Source organism: Natrix helvetica, assembly GCF_964273705.1.
Source record: "Natrix helvetica genome assembly, chromosome: Z".
Lineage (NCBI taxonomy): Eukaryota > Metazoa > Chordata > Lepidosauria > Squamata > Natricidae > Natrix > Natrix helvetica.
The window spans coordinates 56,735,933-56,756,725 of NC_138554.1; the positions used below are offsets into that span (position 1 = coordinate 56,735,933).

Below are 20,793 nucleotides of genomic sequence, written 5' to 3' on the forward strand. Positions count from 1 at the left end.
TTTGAGCATTCAAGAAGGGACAGGAAAGGAGAAAGGGAAAGAGGAAAGACAAGGAAAAAGGAGGAAAGTGGGGAAGAAAGATGAAATGAGAATGAAGAGGGAAGGAAAAAGTAGAAAAGGAAGGATGAAAGGATGGAAGGAAGGAAGGAAGGAGAGGGAGGGTCTGAGGGAAATCCTGCCTTCCTTAGTACTTGGGCGCAGATGTCCCCAACACGAATGACATTGAGCTGGCCATGTCCATCCCAGCCCCCTGAGGTCAAACACAACCCTGATGCGGCCCTCAATGAGATCGAGTTTGACACCCTTGCTCTAATACATCTTCTAGTTAAATTCGCAGCACCCTAATCATTTCCAAAATTTGGAAAAGGAGATCTTGCACCTAAATGGATGTTGTTGTTTTTTACCAGCATCAAACCATGACTATTAGAAAAAAAGCATATATTTTAAGTATTAACTTTATAGTTATACTTTTCACTGATCATGTAATAAAAATATTTCTGAATTTCCTGAGATACAGGGAAGACAGGAAATTTTTCCTTTGTTCCTTAAAAAAAAACCAGATCTACTTAAAATGTCTCTATGCCAATATGATCTAGAGTTCCCTTTGCATGGCAAGTCCCCATCATATGCAGTATGCACCTGAAGTCTTTGCGATTCAAGAAGTCCCATGCCGATGCATGACACACCACCTCCCGCCCGTCTGTTGGCTTCTCCAGCATGGATTTCTCCCAGAATTCAGGTGGCATTTCAAACATGCCAAGCGATGTGAAGAACTCCTCCGACACCCGGAACATGTGTGTTGCGTTCCAGTTCTAGGAAAGGCAAGAACCCATCCGAAGCATTAGATAGCACAAAAGTGTTGGAAACTGTTCTTGGGGATTGATCCCGGGTCACTCAAGTATTCTCATAATAAATTATGCAGGCATGTGCTGCTTGACCTTTAGAATGTCATGGAGAACTATTGTTTAGGAAAAAAGAGTTACAGAGTGGGACAGAGGAGAAGCATAGTTAAGAATTTGAAGGAGACAGTCTACTGGTCTTCTGTACTATGGGATGAGAGTTGCCACATATCTTGGGCCTTGAGGATAAATACTACTATATTTGTCTCTTTTGAATAGTTGTGTCAAGAAATGAAATTAAAGACTGTACCCCCAAGGTGGTTATTAAAGACAAGAACGTGTATGAATATTACTCCTGTATAGCACTTGCATGTAATCTTGGATAGTCCTTCTGAAAATTTAACATGAAATTCAGACCTTGAAATGAAGAAACTGGAGCTACAATACACCTGGCAATTATGTTAGAGAAGCAGCATTGAAAAATATCCATAGTACAGAAAGCTGCATTGGAAGAATTCCATGGAGAGCTGTGGTTCATTCATACACTTCAGTCATGCCTACCTGGCTTGTCACTTTTTGATGCTATGTTGAGCAGATTAGTATATATTTATTATTCCAATTCTTGCTCAGGGAACCAATAACCATCTCACTGCTGGATGAAAAGGTATCACTAGCAATATTTGTGTATATGGGCATTTTCCGTTTCAGTTCCTGCTAACAGTTGCAGCTAAAGGGAATGGAATAAAACCATAACACTAATGTCCTTACTTTCTGTTTCATGGCATTGGTAACATCTAGATGTGGCTTATTTGCAAAAGGCACCATCATGTCGTAAATGTTGTTCCATTGCTGGGCCCACATGTTACCTGCAGGGGGCAAAGCAGCACTGTTTAGCTGAATAAAACCAACAGCTTGAAGGGAGAAGGAATGGCTATACATAAAATTAGAGAGAAACTATTATTTGGCACAGAGACTAGAGGGAAACAGCCAATAGAATAAGAGTCAAAGGAGGCTCTATGTTAATTCCATGAATGCATGTGACAGTTTGGTTATATAAACAACAGCCAGAGGAAAGCTTAGCAGCCTCTGGACAACTAGGAAAAAGATGAACTCTTCCTCTTGTTACTGTAGTTTCAATGACAAGCATTGAAATTCCAATGCTCATAGGACCTCTTTATTTAGAAACTCTTTACATGGGAACATTGGCATGTAAAACATGTGTCAGTTTCCACAGAGACTGAATAAATATATAATTCAGGCTCCTAGGCTTTCCCCCATATTATTCCAATGCATCTTCTCCATTGGCTTTAGTAAGTTTGTGAATCCTAGAAAGGAGATTAAAATATTCATAGAGTAGCATAAATATTCCTTCCTTCTTTCTTTCCTTCCTTCCTTCCTTCCTTCCTTCCTTCCTTCCTTCTGCCTTTATTTTATCTACACAATAACCTTGTTCAGTCATTCATGGCTTAACAATTTCCTGTCTGGATTATTGCAGTGTGGTTTACATGAAAGACTACGAAGAAGTTACAACTGATCCAGAATGCAACAACACATTTTCTATGATATACCGATACAAGTACTAATAAAGGAGATCAGGATTGACATGAAGGGCCCTTGATGCTCTCTGAGCTTGCTTGTTTTCTTGCAGCTGCTGCTGATGTTACCTAGTTTGGATAATGAAACATCTGCAAGAAGACAAGCAAGGTCAGACAGCACTAAGGACTCACTGCACCAATACAAGTGTTCATAGATTCACCCATATTATATCTCTATTGCACAGAGTTGCATTGAAAACAGACACCAGTCCTTTCAAGTGCAATTCAAGATGCTTGTTTTAAAAGGCCCTACATGACACAGGACCTGGTTACTTGAAGGACTGCCTCTGTCTAAGAACATATGTTCATCTTATTGAATAAGATAGGATGGGCAAGCTTCAAATCCCTTCGCTAAAATTCTGCCACAGTGGGATTTTGGAAGCATGCCTCATCCATAGCTATCCCTATCTTATGGAACACCTTCCCCAGTAATTTGGCAGTCCCTCACCTGTAGCCTTTTAGAAGGCCATCAAGAATTGATTTTTTATGGAGATGTTGGGATAGAATTGAAAAGAATAGAAAGAATGAAATGTGGATAATTGGAGGTTACCCGGGGAATCCTAAAAGGAGAATTTGTTTTATCATGTTACTATTTCATGTTTTATAATTATTGGTTTTATTCCTGTTGTGGGTCACCCAATTTGTTTAAGATGGGCAGCCATACAAATCTAATAAATCAACTAACCAATCTGTGGATGGGTTGGGCCAAAAGAGGGTGACTGTGAGTCAGTCAGCTTTCCATGCCTAAAGAAGGATTAAAACTTCTGGCATCACAATTTCTAGCCCAATGCTTTAAGCACTACACCAGACTGGTTCTTTCACATTTCTTACATTTTAACTTTTCTATTTGTGTTTTTCCTCCTATCAAAACATGGTATTCTTTAAAGAAAGCTTATCATGATTTCTATTATCACCATCCAACATATCAATAGATAATAGGAGTTATGGTCCAATCCATTAGGAAGACACTAATTTAGTAAGATTGCTCTCCAATGCCCCAAGATATGTGACTGAAATCCAAGCATTTTGCTGTCAAAATTTGGAAAAACAATTTCAGGTTGCTTTTGTTATTTGAGTTTAAAAATAAAAATAAGACTTATTTCCTCACAGTGGTCTCTTATTCAAGTCAGCCCACTTCTGTTCCAAAAATTGCCTACCGTTAGTATAGAATACAGTGGGATATTAAGGATTTTTCCAATGCTTCCCTGCCTGATCCCAACTCTATTATACACACACAAACTTTTTGTTACCCAATAAGTGAGCAGGAATAGGGCCTTTGAGGTTTATGTATTTTGAGCCATATTGGTCATATAGTTTCCTTCTGACATATGCATGGAGATTTAGATACAGAGGCTCCAATTGTTGATAAAGTTGCTCTAGATCTTCCTTAAATGTTGGTGAATCATACCAGGAACGCCAATAAGCCCCAGTATCTTGGAATCCTAAATGTAAAAACAATAGAGTACTCAGCATAAATACAGTTCTTACAATACAAACAAGCTCTTTAAATTATCTAGAATTACAGAACATAGTTCTGAACAATCCATCTCCTAGGCCTAGACTTTTCTGCACTATTTATAATGTAATTGAACTAGTCCAATTCTGAAGCCAAAAAATGCCCAGTTCTGTATCCAAATACAGTTTTTTCCCAAATATTTCTAAATGTATTTATTGTAGGTGTAGGAGAAGGAGTTGCTGAACTGGAGAGAGAGGGGTAAAAAGAGGAAACAGCCTAAAATTCCTACATAGCTACTAATGAACTAAATCAAATGCTGTTGACTGTTATCTAATTCTAAGCATGTACTTTTAGCAATAATCCAGTTGATTATTATTAATTATAATTATTATTATAAAATTATTATATAATTAATTGGACCTTCAGATGTTGACCTGGTCTGTTGCATCATTCATTAGAGAATGAACATGTTAACAAGTTGACCTCAGTATATCAATAATTTCTTATGCTGGCAGCTGTCTTACCAACTTTGAGTAGTTTCCCAAATGAATCTGATATGGTACATTTGATCCCTTTCATTAAAGTGATCAGGGTCAAGCACTTGATCACATGTATGCTATATTCTTCAATACTTTTGAAATAAATGGAAAGGTGTTGAGACTAAAAACCCAACAGATACATTGATCAAAAATGGTTAACTCATAATAGCTTCATTTTGGAATGGCAATGGATAGAAAATAAAACACAACAATTCATTTAAAAAATATAAGAGTAAAGGCCCATGAAAATGTGTTAGATTTATGGAGGGTTATAATATGCTTCTTTCTCAATCACACTGAGGTTTCTTAGTTTGAATTAAAAATGCTTCAATTGTTAGATTGAAGGCAGATTTTCAATCCAGGTAGCATTGATCCCATCCCCTGTCTATGTTTTTAACATCTCACCATCCATGCTATAGGCTTCATTGCTCAGTGAAACGAATTTCTCATACTTGGATCTCAGGGGATTGCCAGCAGAATTATGCCATCCTTCCCAGGCATAAAGCAACTTTCTGTAACTACGAGAAGTGGCCATGATGTCTGTAATATCTGAGGAGCATGGAAAAAGAAGAGATATAAAAGAAATCATTAAAGGATCATACAACTGAACAAAATCCAAGGAACATCAAAAAAGCCACCAGAATTTGCATTAACTTTTCTACATCTCTATGTACCCAAAGAAAAGACCCATTCAGCAAGAAATGTAGTTTACTAGTATCATTAAATAATTTCATCATGCTAGAGTTTGAAGATTTGGAGAAATGGACTATTTGTTTAAAGAGGTATAAAGCAACAGCATTCTAACAGAACCCATGTTGCACAGCTGATAAGAACTGGACTCGGAAGGTCTTTCCTCTTCAGGAAGCAATATTTTTAAACATCGTGGTTGAAGTGACTAGTATTCCAGAGACTCTTGTGGCTATTAGATCAAAGCCATCATTACTTTTTCAATCTAGTGTCTAGATTCTCATCACTCATGTCATCTCATTAATCCTAACTGTTTTCTTTTTACATGTTTCTAAGTAAGTGCTACTTGAAGTTTGGGATCCTATAAAATATACTGAGAAGTAGCAGGGAAGCTTCGGGTATGAAATGAGGCCATGGAAGAGAGTTTTGCCCTTTGCTGGTGAATGTGGCCTCATTTCACACCCGAAGCCGAACTTGTGCCCATCCTGGAGGGATCCTACCCCGGGCTGGCTTTCAGAGATGTGAAAAGCTCTTTCCTCAGGCGGGCATCTTTTCCAGGCTGTGGAATTCTGGGAGTTGAAGTCCACAAGTCTAAAAAAATTGCTGCCTCACCAGCCATAAACCTCACCGCACGTCACTGAGTGAGACAGATCTGCAGATCTGTACATCGGGAAAACAAAACAAACACTTCACAAATGCATGGCACAACAAACCCATGAGGACAAGATTCAGCAGTCCATTCACATTTGAAAGAAAAAGGCCACTCTTTTGAAGACAACAAAATCCACATTCTGGACAGAGGGGACTGCTGGTTTGAAAGAGGTATTAAAGAGGCCATCTACAGGCAGTCCTCGACTTACAATAGTTCATTTAGTGACTGTTCAAAGTTACAACAGCAATGTAAAAACACCTGCAAAAAATGAGCTGGGCTAACGTAGAGAAAGAACTACTTACCTGGCTCTAAAGCCCAGCAGGAGGCATTCTGGTTTGGTGGACAAACCTTGGCCACAGAGTAGATGCTGTCCATCTCACTTAGAATAGTATTATACTGAAATTAGCATTAAAAAGTACAGGTTTGAATAACAATCTAATTTTACAACATATATATTTACACTACATAGTCTATAGGCATCAATTTCACCATAAACACTGTACCTCCATAGGAACCTGCCAAGTTAGTTGTCCCTCTTGAACTTTTGATAATTATTTTTATTTTAAATATGTAATTAAAAAGTGACACAATAAAGAAACAAGCTTCCAGCATTGGTTTTATTCATTCTTATATAATAGAAATTTTAAGCAGCTACCACTGCATATTGCTTTGACATATTGGTTATGGCATCAGGCAAGAAGCTGGGAGACAATGATTTCTAGTCCTGCCTTAGGCACAAAGTTGGATGGGTGACTTTAGGCCAGGGACGTGTGGTCAGAGGAGGCAGGGGAGGCAGAGCCTCACCGCTCTCATCATGAAAAGAAAAAAAAGGGAAAAGGGAAAAGGCGCTGAGGAGCCTCGGGGAATGGGACCACATGTGCAGGAGGGAGGTGCAGGAGGCTCCTCTAGCCTCAGCCTCCCTCCTGCACACGTGGTCCCATTCCCTGCCTTCTGTCGGGCTCTGACGCCGGAGCTCATGGTTCCAGGGCGAATGCGCATGCGCGAGTGGCTCCCTTCCTTGCACTGAGCAATAGCGGGTTTATGGGAAGTTGCTCGCAATAGCGGAAAGTGCAACGGACTTTTCAGACTGGCGGCTACCGTTTCCCTGCCAGCTTGCTTGCAAAAGGACCCTGGAAACCTCCATAGGAACCTGCCAAGGCGTCATGGCCGGCGCCTTGTTAAGAATTGTGCTGCTGAAAGAGACAGAGAGAAAAAGCAGATGTATTTTTTTTACAATTATTGTTTTGTGATACGATATTGAACGTAGCGCTTAGAAGGCCATGGCTGATTCCAAGAAAACTAAGTGGGGTCAGATTTGATTAATCTTCGGTTAGGATGGGGACCCAGGAAATCCTAGGCGGGGAATGGGACCATGTGTGCAGGAGAGAGACTGAGGCAGCCTCAGCCTCCTGCACACGTGGTCCCATTCCCCGCCTTCCTGATGATGTCACCAGCCTCACCAGCCGTAAACCTCACCGCACGTCACTGCTTTAGGCTAGTCTCTCTCTCAGTCGTAGGAAGAAGGCAATAGCAAGTCAATTGCCTTCCATTCCCCACTATTCAAGCCAAGAAAACTGTAGAAACTTGACCAATATGCCAGGAGTCAAGATGGAGTTGAAGACACCAAATATGTATTGCCCAGGATTTTCTGAGAAGATTGTATGTATGTATGTATGTATGTATGTATGTATGTATGTATGTATGTATGTATAAAATATCTTTCAAACACAGAAGATTTTCTGAAAAAACTAGGTTTTAAAGATCTCAATAAGCAGTTTGCAAAAGAGGAATGTTCTAGATTATTTAACAGCACTTGATTCTCTAGAGAACATTTAGTAATTTAAATATTGAAATAACTAAAGAATAATTAAAGAAAGATTTTAAAGCTTGAAATGAATGTGAAGGGGCAGCTGGAACAGAGAAGTAAAATAATATAAAATGTCTTTTTCCTCATAGAAATAAGTAGCTTGGAACGCATGGACAAAGGTTTGTACTGACAGAATCTGAAAAGGTGATGATGCATACCAACATGGCCATTACAATGAAGGGGCAAGAAGAGTGATAACTGAAAAATAAGATACAGTGGGAGCAGCACCAGGAAAAAAATGTCAGCTTCTGGTGAAGGCAAATATCATGAAAGTTATTGGAGAAAATTATTATGAAGGAAAGCTAATTTCTGGGTGAGCACTGGTTTGAAAGAGGAGGAGAAGGGAGGCAATAAAAACAATAAAATGACAGAGGGAGGTGATTGCACAGGCCACAAAGAACACAAATGGGCTCTGAGGGGGGTTAAAGGACAATTTAGTTGATCAGTGGGAGACCCTTCAGTCCTCCACACTGTATGTATTCTTCTTTTGTAAGCTTTGTTTTCAGTTAAACAGAAATGTGTTTAACTGTGGGGTAGTATCATATTATTTAGCTAGATGGATTATTTAGCTTATAGTCTCACACAATCTTTTTAATGCCCTCAGTGCAAAATCAGAACTCTATCTATGTTGATATTATTTGGTTTGTGTATATGTAGGCAGTTTTAAGTGCAACTCCTGGCAACTTCGTGAACACACACACACACACACACACACACACAATATATATATATATATATACATACATACATACATACATACATACATACATACATACATATATATATATATATATACACATATACATACACACACAAACACACACACACACATACATACACACACACATATACACACACATACATACATATATACATATATACATATACACATATACATACATACATACATACATACATACATACATACATACATACATACATACATATATATATATATATATATATATATATATATATTAGCAAAGCTGTAGGAGTGGTTTGTCATTACTTTTCTGAGTTAACATTCTGACATCTTTTTTGTTTGTTTGTTTTTAGAAATGTGTCACTGGGAATGCCTGCAAAATGGAGCATAAACAAAAAAAGCAACTGCCGCTTCCTTCTTGTGTATGCACTCTGGAGTCAGAAATAAAAAAGAATGTGTCAGACTTCTTTAGCTAATTATTCTTCAAATATATGAGAATGCATCCCTCATAACCATTCAATACAGCCAAGACTGGAGTATGTTATTGTGAATATTACCTACCCGTATGTACTTTCAGAATCCTTCCTTTTTTCTATCCTCTCAACTTTTCTCCCTCCATCATTATTTCTAAGATTATCTAAGGTCATCTCTCCCTTAGCCTAGATTTTTTTCCCCATTCCCACCTAACAATTCTTTCTAGAATACGGATTCTTACCTCTTGCCGTTTCTCCTTTATTAAATTGGAAGGACCCAAGGTCTGAATGGAGCTGATTATTTTCTTAAGTTGTGGATCACTAAAGTTCTTCCAGATGTCACCATAATTCTCCTTAGCTTTCCCTCCCCAAAGTTCTGTGAATTCTTGCTCCTCCAAAGAAGCTGCTATCTGTAATAGGAGAGGAAGACAAAGACATTTGGTACATATGTTGACATTTATTTGTTTTTTCCATGGTACATGCTTGGAGAAGTTGCTGAATCACTTTTAGAACTGTGAAAGGGTAAGATATATGCTGCTGATAAGAAAGAATGCCTTAAACATACTTTAGTGTTTTAAACATCTAGGCTAAGGGTTTGTGAAAATTTGGCAGCAAATACTAAAGAGCATTTAGCTCTTTAGAACCATAGGGATGACAAGGCAAAAAAGCAAACCAAAACTCAGAACAGGCTTAATTAAAAGACGTTAAGGGACTGATTATTTTGGAACTTATTAAAGTTTTATTTATAAATGATTCATTTTTATTTCTAACTTTCCTATTAATATGTGACAAGACCACATTACCTTATTTTAATTACCAATCAGAATACTGAATGCTGGTGTTAAATTAATCTATCAATTAAAACCCATGGCTTGTATGTGTAGTTAGCATAAAATTGGATATATTCCCTTGAAACAATTTAAATCCCCATCGATGTGAACTGTCTGTAATGCCTGAGCCAAACCACAGAGCAAAGTAAGACATGTCCTGGATTAAAGCCATAAATTGAAAGAACATGAGATGAGCCTGAAGTTCAGGCCAAAGTGTTCCCTGATGTAGCATTCTGGGTCAGACCACAGAAAAAGAAGGAGAACTGGGTTTTCTGATTTGGAGTCCAGAAGAATCTCCAGCTGGAAATTCTGAATGATCATAACTTATGTAACTGGCTCACCCATTAGGTAATGTCCACATGATTAAGTAATGATATGCAAACATGGCGAAGGCAGTTGGAGCAGAGCAAATAGTCCAAGGTAACTTATTAAAGTGAACCAAGCCACATTTTTGTAGTGGAAAACAGCCCCTCAAGGCTAACAGTCAATCTGATGGACCAGAGGGAACCTTTTACAACCAAGAATGAATCAGTCATAAAGGCTCTGCTCCGCAAATATTAAGCAAAATAATGTATCTCAACTTTCTATCTCTGGATATATTGTCACTTAAAGTATGTGGAACACAAGATCTTTTTGGTATAGGTGGGGATACTATTTTCTCCTTAAAAAGAAAAAAGTCTTTTAATAGTTCCTCCTCTCATTAAAGCAACTTCTCAAAGACTTAACTATATCTAAGGAAAAGAAAAAGGCAAAGAAAAGAGGAGGGAAATATTTTGAGGATGAAAAATTCCTTAGTTGGGGACATCTATTGCTGTAGCCATTTCTATAAATATACATTTTAAGTCTTATCTCACATAGACATTTTATGGGATATAATTTCTTCAAATAGCATCTCCATATACCATCTCAATGCAGCAAGCAATTCATAAAAATGTGTCTTCAGGTGATTCTAGCCATTTCCAATATATAATTAGATTAAAGACATTTTACATAGATAATCTCATATAAATAATTGGTCTTCTTGCAGCATCTAAATTAATCCTAAAGTAATAAATAGTTTTCTTCTTCTTTTCTTCTCTGGAAATAAAAATACATGGATGTGCCTATGAAGTTGTCGACTAGTGTCGAATTTGGTCAATTAGATTAGTAAATTGTGTAACTTCTAAATGTTTGAGCTTTCAGTTTCCATTGATTCCAGCCAGTGTGGACAGTGAAAGGGAATTCTGAAAACAGTAGCCTAAACCATCTAGACAGCACCAGATTATTTATACCTGCTCTGGTCCATACATAGCAAATGTACAAGAATTAAGGTAGTATAGCAATTGCAGCTCTACAGAAAGTTCCAAGTGAGCAACTTTTTCTGGTGAAGTCTAAAATTACTCCATTATTCTTGCCTTTCTACTGTGAATCCTTAGGTAAATTCCTTAGTATCCATTAGAGCAGGAGTGTTAAACTCACGGCATCATGTTTTCATCACGTGACATGTCACGACTTTCCCCCCTTCGCTAAAACTGGTACAGGTATGGCCAGCGTGTGATGCATTCAGCCTGCGGGCTGCGAGCTTGACAACCCTGTATTGGGGGGGGGGGGTGTCGTCATCACACTCAGCCTGGCACTCAGGCAAATCAGCCCCCAAAAGATACATAGAGATGAAAAACATCTATATACCATTCAAAAGAGACAAAAAGCCAAAAAGAAAACAAAAGATCCAAACATCTTCTCACCAGCAATCAAACCCAGATGAACAGAGATTAACACCAAAATAAACATTAAACCATTGATAAGAAGTGAATAATACTTCAATTAAGCAGCTACCAACTCAGACAAACAAGCTAAAGCAAGCAGCAGCCCATTCAAGGAACCACCAAGATAATCCACACTAAAATTGGCTGGTCCCTTCTACAATAATGATTTTACTTAGTTTAGTAATGAAATGTCTGCATGAAAACAACCAAGCTCAGAGAGCACCAATGACCCCACAGTTCAGCCGTGAGCTACAAATATTCTTTTCCATCAATATCTCATGTTTCTTACCATTGGGTATGCTCTTAAAGCTTCAAAATCAGACTTGAGATAGCTATCTGAGAAGGGAGGGTACCAATGCAGATTGCCAATCATTATTCTTAGATTCAGTTTCAGATTGCCAATCATTATTCTTAGATTCAGGAATCAGATTCTATTTTTCAACTGATTGCTTCCACCTTCTCTAGCTAACTCATTGGTTTCATTACTGGATTTTCCCTTCATTTTTATTGTTTCTGCCAGAAACCCATGAAGAGGTAGTACATTACCAAAACATTTTGTTCCGATTTGCAGAGTTGTTGGCAAATGTTAAATCAAATTTCTCTCTATAGATATTGACTCTCAGGTGACTCTATCATGAATCCTCAAAAATAAACAATTATCTTCCACCCAACTCTTCTCAGTTGCCATTTTTTTAAGCTTTCTCTAATGCTGCCTGTATGAAGCATGTATCAGAATTGAGTCCCAAGACCTCCTATTTGTTGAAGGAAACATTTTCAATGAAAATGTTCCTTTTGTAATTCTATTAGATGAAATTAGGAATGCAAAAATGTTGCATTTAACTGGGGGGGGGGGGAATCAATGAACCACTGACTGATTTCTTCTATGAAGCTACTTCTATACTCTTTACATTTGACATTCGAATTAGAACTCTAGTTCTGTACAGTATATGCCTATTTCAAGATTAAATGTATAGTATACACTAAATATTTTAACCAAATTCCAAAACTTTAAGGAGGTGCAGGAAAAAAGATCAGTTCAGAGGAATTGCAAAGTTATTCTCAAATTAGTTCTTAAATCTTTCTGGGAATATAGGACAGAGTGAAGTTGTTTATGGCTATGCATGCATAAATAATATGCAAAGTATCCTCTAGACTATTTCTGATTTTGTTAAAAAAAACATGTAAATAGAGGACAATCTGTAAACTGCCTCAGTAAGGCAAATTCTAACAATAGATATTAGAATCCGAGGTTGTCTGATCAAACTATAAACAAAGCTGAATTTGCCAAGGTTAGGCAATAATAAACCATTATTATTTGAAAACGAGCATTATTTTTACCTTCTTCTTGCATCTATGTCACAGGAGGAAAATAGTAAAGGAAGTGCAAGTATGTGCACTTATTTCAAACAAGCATAATAGGAAAAATTACATTTATTGGCCCCAGTTAAGGGTGCATTCAATGAATTCAATGTTGAATGTACTTTTGGACTAAAATACTATTCTGCTTCTATGCCAAAAAAAAAGCCAAATTGTACAAAACATACTTGTTTATATTGGCTTGCTGATTTTGCCTTATATAGGGGGGAAAACAAGAGTACTTTCATATTATGACTATAAAAGCTAGATGTTTGTATTTTATTATATACCAGGTATAACACAAACATTTTTAACTCTTTCTGTTGGATTAAGTCCCAACAAAAAATAGAAAGAAACAGAGATGGAGAGGAAGAATATACTGGAGTTAAGTGGAACCATTTGGGTTTCAGTTCCATTTAACTTAGCTAGGTTGAGAGAGACTGCCATCTGAATGTATACCTAATCCATCTTATACCCAATATATTTCAGTTTTGTTTTAGCATTCTATTTCATTAAAGTTTATTAGATTGTGCTCTTTTGATTGTACATGTATAACACAGAAAACAAAAGTAAGGAAGCAAAACAGGACACAGGACACAGGAAACAGCAACTGTGTCTCTCTTTGCTTGACAGCCCAAGTGTCACTTTTCAAAGCATATTCAAATTGGAAAAAATCGTAGGGATAAATATAATCTGGTATTATGTCATATGGCGAAAGAAATAATATAGAATAGGGGATGAGCAAGTCAAAGAATCAAGAAATTGCTTGCAGAATTATTCAGGTGTCCCACTTCTTTTAGCCTAGACAACCTGTTTGTATTTTAGGTAACATCATTTTAAGACATTTATGTAAGCAGGTGAAATCATACATACAACCACATGCAAAGTAAGTATTGTTTTGTTCATCTAGGAGACAATGTGCTTTTGTTTTCTTTACTGCTTCTTATTATTGCTGAAACATCACATTTCTGAACACCAGATCAGAAAGGCACTCTGGCTAGGCAACCCGCCAGCCCTAGCTATAATTTGGAAATATATAGTCTACAGATTGAAATATAGCAAGATTCAGTTTTAAAACCTTTTTAAAAATTCTCTATGATTTTGATACCAAGATCTTTGCTATGGATTAATATTTATGATTACTAATTTATGTATCTCATTTAAAACACATTGCAGGCACAATTAATCATGGTTAGGCTTATCTCATTAGGTAAGCACATTTTTTAAATTTCTTCCCAGAAATCATTAAATAAATTTGGACCATACATTTAAAGTGTTTTGTCTTCTGTGGAGACTACAGATAACACAGTTCACACAAGTGAAGAAAATAAAATTTCTAGCCATTTTAAAGAAAAACTGCCTCTAAATTTAAAGATCTGGTTTTAGAAACATTGCTGATTGTCTTTCGCCATGTTCTGGTACACTTTTTAAAGTTGTTAATGCCAAAAAGGGTTTTAAAAAGCTACTTGCTACTCTTTTATATATTTAGAATCAGTCAAATTGAAACATAATAAAAACTATCATTTTTAAATAAATACTTTAGAAGCAGAAGCACCAGCATTTAAATCCGACCATTTCCATCCTAAATTGTACAAAACTCACCAGTGGTCCCTGTATTACCCAACCACTACACAACCCAGCTCTTCTGCTGTGGTCCAAGATTCAACACTTCTATTAGTTAAGGTAAGAGGTAAAGGAGTCCCTGCAGGTTTTACTCCATTAGCTGTAGCCTATTTTTAGGGGCAGTGCTCATCTCCTTTTCTTTAAACCAGCACCGTCCGAAGATGTTTCCATGGTCATGTGTCCAGCATGACATGATGCTGCAGTGCGAAACATACAGTGGAATATGGAATGCTGTTACCTTCCCACTGAAGTGGTATCTATTTATCTACTTGCATTTACATGCTTCCAAACTGCTAGGATGGCAAGAGTTGAGGCAAATGATGGGAGTTCACTCTGCCACACAGTGATAGGACTCAAATCACTGGAGTGTAGATCTTTGGCAGCATATTTTAAAACACTGAGCTACTGTGCCTCCCATCCATTAGTTAACCCTAGTAATAATTCAGCTGTATTTCTACCACAACATCACTGAGGAAGGGCTACCTCTAATCAATCCTCGTCTAGCAACTTTTTTCTTTCTTCCCTGCAATATTACATCCTTTGTTCATGTACAAATTTTACATTTTGCTACTAAAATATATCTTCAATTGTGAGCTATTAAATCATAACTGCAGAATATTTTGTGAAACTCAAATTAGAAGCAGTCACTTGCTTCTTGTAAATATAATTGGGCTAATATCTCCTTCACTTTACATCAGTGCTTCTCAACCTTGGCGACTTTAAGTCCTGTGGACTTCAACTCCCAGAATCCCCCAGCTGGGACTTCAAGTCACCAAGGTTGAGAAACACTGTTTTACATGAAAAGATTGGTTTTAAGAGAAATGCTAGTCAATCATTCCTAGTGGCTCCTGGACTATAGTCCAGATGCCCAGAATTAATTACCACCCAGTAGTAGAACAGTCTACTGCTCTGCTTAATATTTAAGCTCATCTGTTGACATCCAATATTCAACACCAAGTTATGATGTTGAATTGTGAGAACTGAAGTGAGACAGATTTATCTATTTTGGAAGAATGAGATCTGTAAATAAAAAAAAAATCCATTAGCACACAACAAAGCACACAAGATAGCGGGAATATTTTTTCTCTACTGCCCATAGCTTCCTTCTGCCTATCCCTTCATAAGTCTCTCTAAATTGGCCCATGTGAATATATAGAAAACATATCTGTTTATCAACAAGAATAATTTATTATTACAGTCTTAGACCAGCGACATATAATATCTGTTGGTCCATCCAGATGTCATCGAATTTCATTAGATAACTTCAGTTTCTAAGTCTATGAGCTTGCTTTTTATCTGCAAACATTTCATTGGCAAGGTAAGTAATATCCAGTCCAAGAAGTCTAAGGGGCTTCTTGGTTTTTTATATGGAGTACAATAGCTTGTCCTGCTTAATTGGGGTATTGTTTCTTTCTTACTTGTTCCTGCTTATCTGGTGTTTATCTAGTTTGGACATTGGTTAGCAGATATATAATGTGAATGGATATGCTAGGGGTGTTTGCTCATTTCCTTTATATTTGGTGAATTATTTTTTAAAATAATTTTAGATGGTTTATACTAAAACTTATTTCATGAGTTTATCTGGTGCTGATTTTTGGATATTGGTTGGCAGGTGTATAATGAGAATGGATGTTCTGGGGGGCCTTTTACTCATTTCCTTGACCTTTGGCTGAATCATTTTTTAATGGAGTTTTTTTTAGTGTAAATTAAGCTTATCTCATGAGGGAGTGAGAAAATGACAAAAATCTTGTATCCACTTTCCCTATTTCAGTGTTCATGCTTTTTCTGGCAATCTTGTTACATTTTTTAAACTATAAAGATCCCAATATATGTATGCCTATTTATACACGAGAATTACTCTATTTCTCTGTTTTGATTCTCCTATTTGTAGATGTTTTATTGTTTAAACTTACAATTTAGAAACTATCTAATCTGTGGCCACGAAAACAGCAGTGGGTTCTGGAAATTAAATATGGGGTCATTTTTGTTCCTGTCAATTAACTGATGTACTGCTTTTTATAATTCTGACAATTTCATTCCTTCAGATGCTCTATTCTGATACTGGAAGAGCTCAAGGAAGGGAGAAAGAAGCATTAAAGTTTCCTTAGAAGGAGCTAGATGTTATTTGGGCAGAGATATTAATGGCTGAAGGTGAGGTAACTCATGTAAGTTTGGTGATAAGGTGATTCTGAATTTCTCATAAAATTGCTAAAGTTAAGACCACTTATATTTTGCTGTTTTATCTGGTCTGCTTTTCTATGTTTTATTATTTTATTAATTTAAAAACAGTTTTTTATTACTTTACTATTTGCTCTGAGAAACCTTCACAGAAGGAGGATATAAATTATGTAAACGAGTGAAGTTAAGTCATCTTAAGCAAACTGCTTTCTTAGTTTAAAAATGGAAGACTAACATGCTTAGAGGCCAGAAAGGACTTCTCATTACACAACCACTATTGCACTAATAGGTAAAGTGCTAAGGATTTGGGGTATAGAAAACAAAATGCATGTATAAGACATTTAGCGTCGCCACCAAATCCAAGGGTCTATAGAAGAGAGAGAAATCTCTCTTATGACCTTTCATTTTTTGAATGACAATAGCGACAAGTGAGAAAATGGTCTGAGAATAATATCAGAAGAAAAGTCGTATTGGAGAGGCGACCGAGAGCTTTTCCCTCGCCGCTGTCGCCCCCGATCCAGCCCGGTCCTGTCCTGCCCCTAGGACAACAGGAGCTCGCTAGGAGACAGCGTCAGGTCAGGAGCGACCTCTGCTTGCTTACCTGCAGCTGAGAGTTGTATCCTGTCAGGTTGGTATTGTAATTCCAGCTGGCGGACATGCTTTTGAAGAACACATCTTCCCCGGTAGTGTTATAATCGTTTGCGAACAGGCTGGCCCCTTCCTCGGTCTTGTTGCGATCAGGAGGCATCAGGGAGGCTTCCAAGGCGAATGCCACCCCAACGCAGATCGCAAGGAAAAAACCCGCCACTGGAGGCATGTTGGCAGGAGGCGCAGAACTGTCCCTGCGAGCACCAGATTATAAACGGCGCTCTCCCCTCAGACCCTGCCCACGGCGCCTCCCCGCGCTTACCTCGAAGGAGATAAACGGGAGGACTGCCTCGGCTTTCGGTTGCCCTGCCCGCCTTTCAGCAGAGACTCTGAAACTGTAACCGTCATACCAGCGGTTGTGGCGGCGGCAACAAATCATCCGCTGAAAGGACAGCCCCTTGCCTTGCCCAAGTCCCCTCAGCGGGAGGGGGTGAAGGAAAAAAAAGCAACATCTCGCACTTTCAGGGAAAGGAGAAAACCAAGGAGTATGGTCAGACGGGAAGCAGCAGAAGCTTAATGGGCAGTTGGGAGGTCTTCAGAGAACAACAGACTGCAAAGCGAACCTCCTGCTGTGAGCCCTGTGTCTCAGCCAGCAAATGCAGGGTGCCTTCTATTTCTTCAAAATTCCCTGACCCCCCACTTTCACCTGTGAATACACTGCCATGCCTTAAATCCTCTTCACAGCCTCTTGAGTCATGTGGTGGATGTCACCTTTAAAGCCCTTCATGGCTTGGGACCAGGTTATCTGAGGGACCATCTCTTGCCGGTCACATCTACCCGACCCATCAGAGCAGGGAAGCAGGGAATGTTGAGGTCCCATTCCCGAAGGAGATACACCTGGTGGGACCCAGAAGAAGGGCCTTCTCCATGGTGGCTCACGCTCTCTAGAACATCATTCCCCCAGAGATTAGAATGGCCCCCACTCTAATACGCTTCCAGAAGGCGCTGAAAACCTGGTTCTGCCAGCGGGCCTGGGGAACCCAGAATGGGATGGAGCCCATTAAATGGTTCATGTGATCGGCTGTTGCTTTGGCGGGAGATGATTTTATTACATTAATTTATTTGTTTTTTTAATTTGTTTTACTGTTTTTAGATAATATAGATTTTATATTATGTAAGCCACCTTGAGTCGCCATGGGTGAATAGACGGCAATATAAATTTAATAATAAATTAAAAAATAAAAATACTGTCACATAGGCAATGTTGAAATAAGTAGTCAGGTAGTAGCCTATTGAGTGGGACACAAAGGATGAAAGTTCCAGCCTGTTCTTTGCCCCAGGTGCAAAGAGTCCTGAGTTAGCTCTGTGTATGAGAAAGGGTTGCTTCTGGCAACTTGAAGGTGTATAGCTGGGAATTCCTACCCAATCCACCAGGAGAAACCGCTTATCTGAAAATGATTGCTTTCTCCCAGTGATCCTTGGCCTGAAGGTCAGAGTTGTATGTGTGAAGGTTGGGTAGCAAAACTCTATACACACACACACACACACACACACACACACACGGTGTCATCAAGTTAGTGTCGTGTGTGTGTTTGTGTGTGTTTGTGGTTTTTTTTTTTTTTACCAATGTAGATGTACCTGTGCCAAATGATGTCAATAGCAGGAAGGAATATGAGAACTAGAGAAGTACCAGGGCCTGAAGGTGAAACTGGAGAGGATGTGAAAAGTAAAGGCCAAAGTGGTCTCAGTGGTGATAGGAGCACTTAGCGCTGCAATTCCTGATCTGGGTGAATGGGGTCCAACAGATTGCAGGAACAACATTAGAGCTCTCTGTGCAAGAGTGTATTGCTACGAGCAACTGAAATCCTGTGCAGAATCCTGAAATTCCCAGGCCTTTGGAAGAGGACCCATGATTGAGGAAGACACATATCAACCATATGGGTGAGAAGGGAATTTTTAATGTTACCTACATCTATATCTATATCTGTTATCAAGTTGGTGTCAACTCACATAGATGGATTTTCTCCAGGATCATCTGTCCCTAGTCTGGTCCTTCAGATCTTTCAAAAGTGAATCCATTGTCAATGTAACTGAATCTATCCAGCTTGCTGGTATTGTCTGCTTTTTCTCTTTCCGTCAACTTTCCCCAAATTATGAACTTCTCAAGAACCTAGGTCTTCACAATTATGTCTCTAAAATATGATAATTTGTGGTAGGTCAGTTATGCTTCAGGTAAGAACTATGGTTTAATTTGTTAAATTATCCATTTGTTCATATTCTTGTCTATCCAGGGTATTTCTAGGAATCATTTTCTCTTTTCATATCCATAGAGCATTATAGAGAAAAAAACACTGCCTGCATGATTCTGACCAATGTAAATGTAGACACATCCTGGCACCTGGATATCTTTTCCAGGGTCTTCCTTGCTGCCTTTTCAAGTGCCAGTGTAACATATTGCTCAACTGTTGGTTGCTTTATTGCTGATATTCAGTCTTTAGGCCAAAGCTTTCCATATCTTCATTGTCAGTTCCAAGGTTGGTTGCTGTGCCTATTGTCATTAATGTGGCCTAAATTTAACTAATTTAGTGTTGCTTTCAGTTTTCATTGCACTCCTTCAATTAGGGCTTCAATTTACTTGCATGTCCAGCTATCAGGGTAGTGTTATCAGCATCATGCAGGTTGATAATGTTTCTTCTTCTATTTTTAAAATCATGCTCATCTTCTTCCAGTCTACCGTCTCTCAAGCATGCAGATAGCAAGTAAGTTAGTAAGTAAGTAAAGGGCAAATCAATATAGTTTTTTTTTCTCACTCCTTGCTGATTTTGAGTCATTCTGTTTCACCTTGCATCTGTTCAGATTCTGACTTTGTGACATATGTATCGTTGTTTCATTGGGGCAACGAGAGGTTCTGATATCCCCCTTTTCTAAGCACATTCTTTCTACACCTTGGCATAAGCAGTACAACTCAAAATCTTATAGTCCACTGAATGTGAGAATATGTGTGTGTGTGTGTGTGTGTGTGTGTACGTGTATTTGTATGTGTATAAAAATTGCTCTGTGCAAGCGCAGAAGCAAAAACCAAGATGGTGGTGCCTATGGCACTGCCAGAAGAAACAGTTCGCAGGTGTGGCAGGCCTGGGTCACTGCCAGTTCCAGAGACCCAGGCCACCAAACCACTACCGGAACCCACCAGTGATGTGTATATATGTGTGTCCGCGTGTATGCATGTGTGTGTGTGTATGTACACACACACACCACTGGACTGGACACCATTCCTCTCTGCTATTTGTGATCCTTATAGTGAAATAACCAAGAGGGAAGAGTTGCCATTTGTGCCTCTATGGCAAGTAAATTATTTATGAGTGGGATAGGAAAATTTTTGTAAGAAGCCACATGTACCTACAACCCCCCTCATTAACTCATTAACTCTCACCTCCAGTTAAAATTGAGAGTTGCATCTCAAAATATTAACTGCAATGTGTATTTTATATCATTTCTGAAGCAAGCAATTAGCTTGTTGGTTAATTAAAATAAATCCTGTTAACTTAATGTATCGTTTATACATTGATTTTCCCTCTGAAGTGATCAAAGCAGTTGTCAAAGTAGGTCACTAAAAGTAAGCTTTAAAATTGTGAATAATTGGGGTTATGACTGGGGTTATG

At 38.3% G+C, this 20,793-nt stretch overlaps 1 protein-coding gene and 1 long non-coding RNA gene across 4 annotated transcripts in view; one reads left to right on the top strand and one right to left on the bottom strand.

The window, feature by feature from the left end:
• The window catches only part of LOC309401698, a 28,083-nt gene extending 19,099 nt beyond the window's left edge, over positions 1 to 8,984 (top strand). For all 3 annotated transcript variants that reach the window (XR_014176786.1, XR_014176787.1, XR_014176788.1), the window contains 2 exons: positions 7,725 to 7,948; positions 8,692 to 8,984. This is a non-coding gene — a long non-coding RNA (uncharacterized lncRNA). The remainder of the gene's footprint in view (positions 1 to 7,724; positions 7,949 to 8,691) is intronic.
• The window catches only part of ACE (angiotensin I converting enzyme), a gene marked incomplete at its 3' end in the record, with an annotated part of 41,087 nt that extends 23,592 nt beyond the window's left edge, over positions 1 to 17,495 (bottom strand). The window contains exons 1-7 of the mRNA XM_081970833.1: positions 17,145 to 17,495; positions 9,054 to 9,221; positions 6,071 to 6,164; positions 4,835 to 4,978; positions 3,685 to 3,876; positions 1,608 to 1,705; positions 640 to 812 (exon numbers count right to left, since the gene is read on the bottom strand). Of these exons, the coding sequence (XP_081826959.1) occupies positions 640 to 812; positions 1,608 to 1,705; positions 3,685 to 3,876; positions 4,835 to 4,978; positions 6,071 to 6,164; positions 9,054 to 9,221; positions 17,145 to 17,360 (1,085 nt within the window). The 5' untranslated portion in view covers positions 17,361 to 17,495. The remainder of the gene's footprint in view (positions 1 to 639; positions 813 to 1,607; positions 1,706 to 3,684; positions 3,877 to 4,834; positions 4,979 to 6,070; positions 6,165 to 9,053; positions 9,222 to 17,144) is intronic.
• Between the last annotated feature and the right edge of the window lie 3,298 nt (positions 17,496 to 20,793).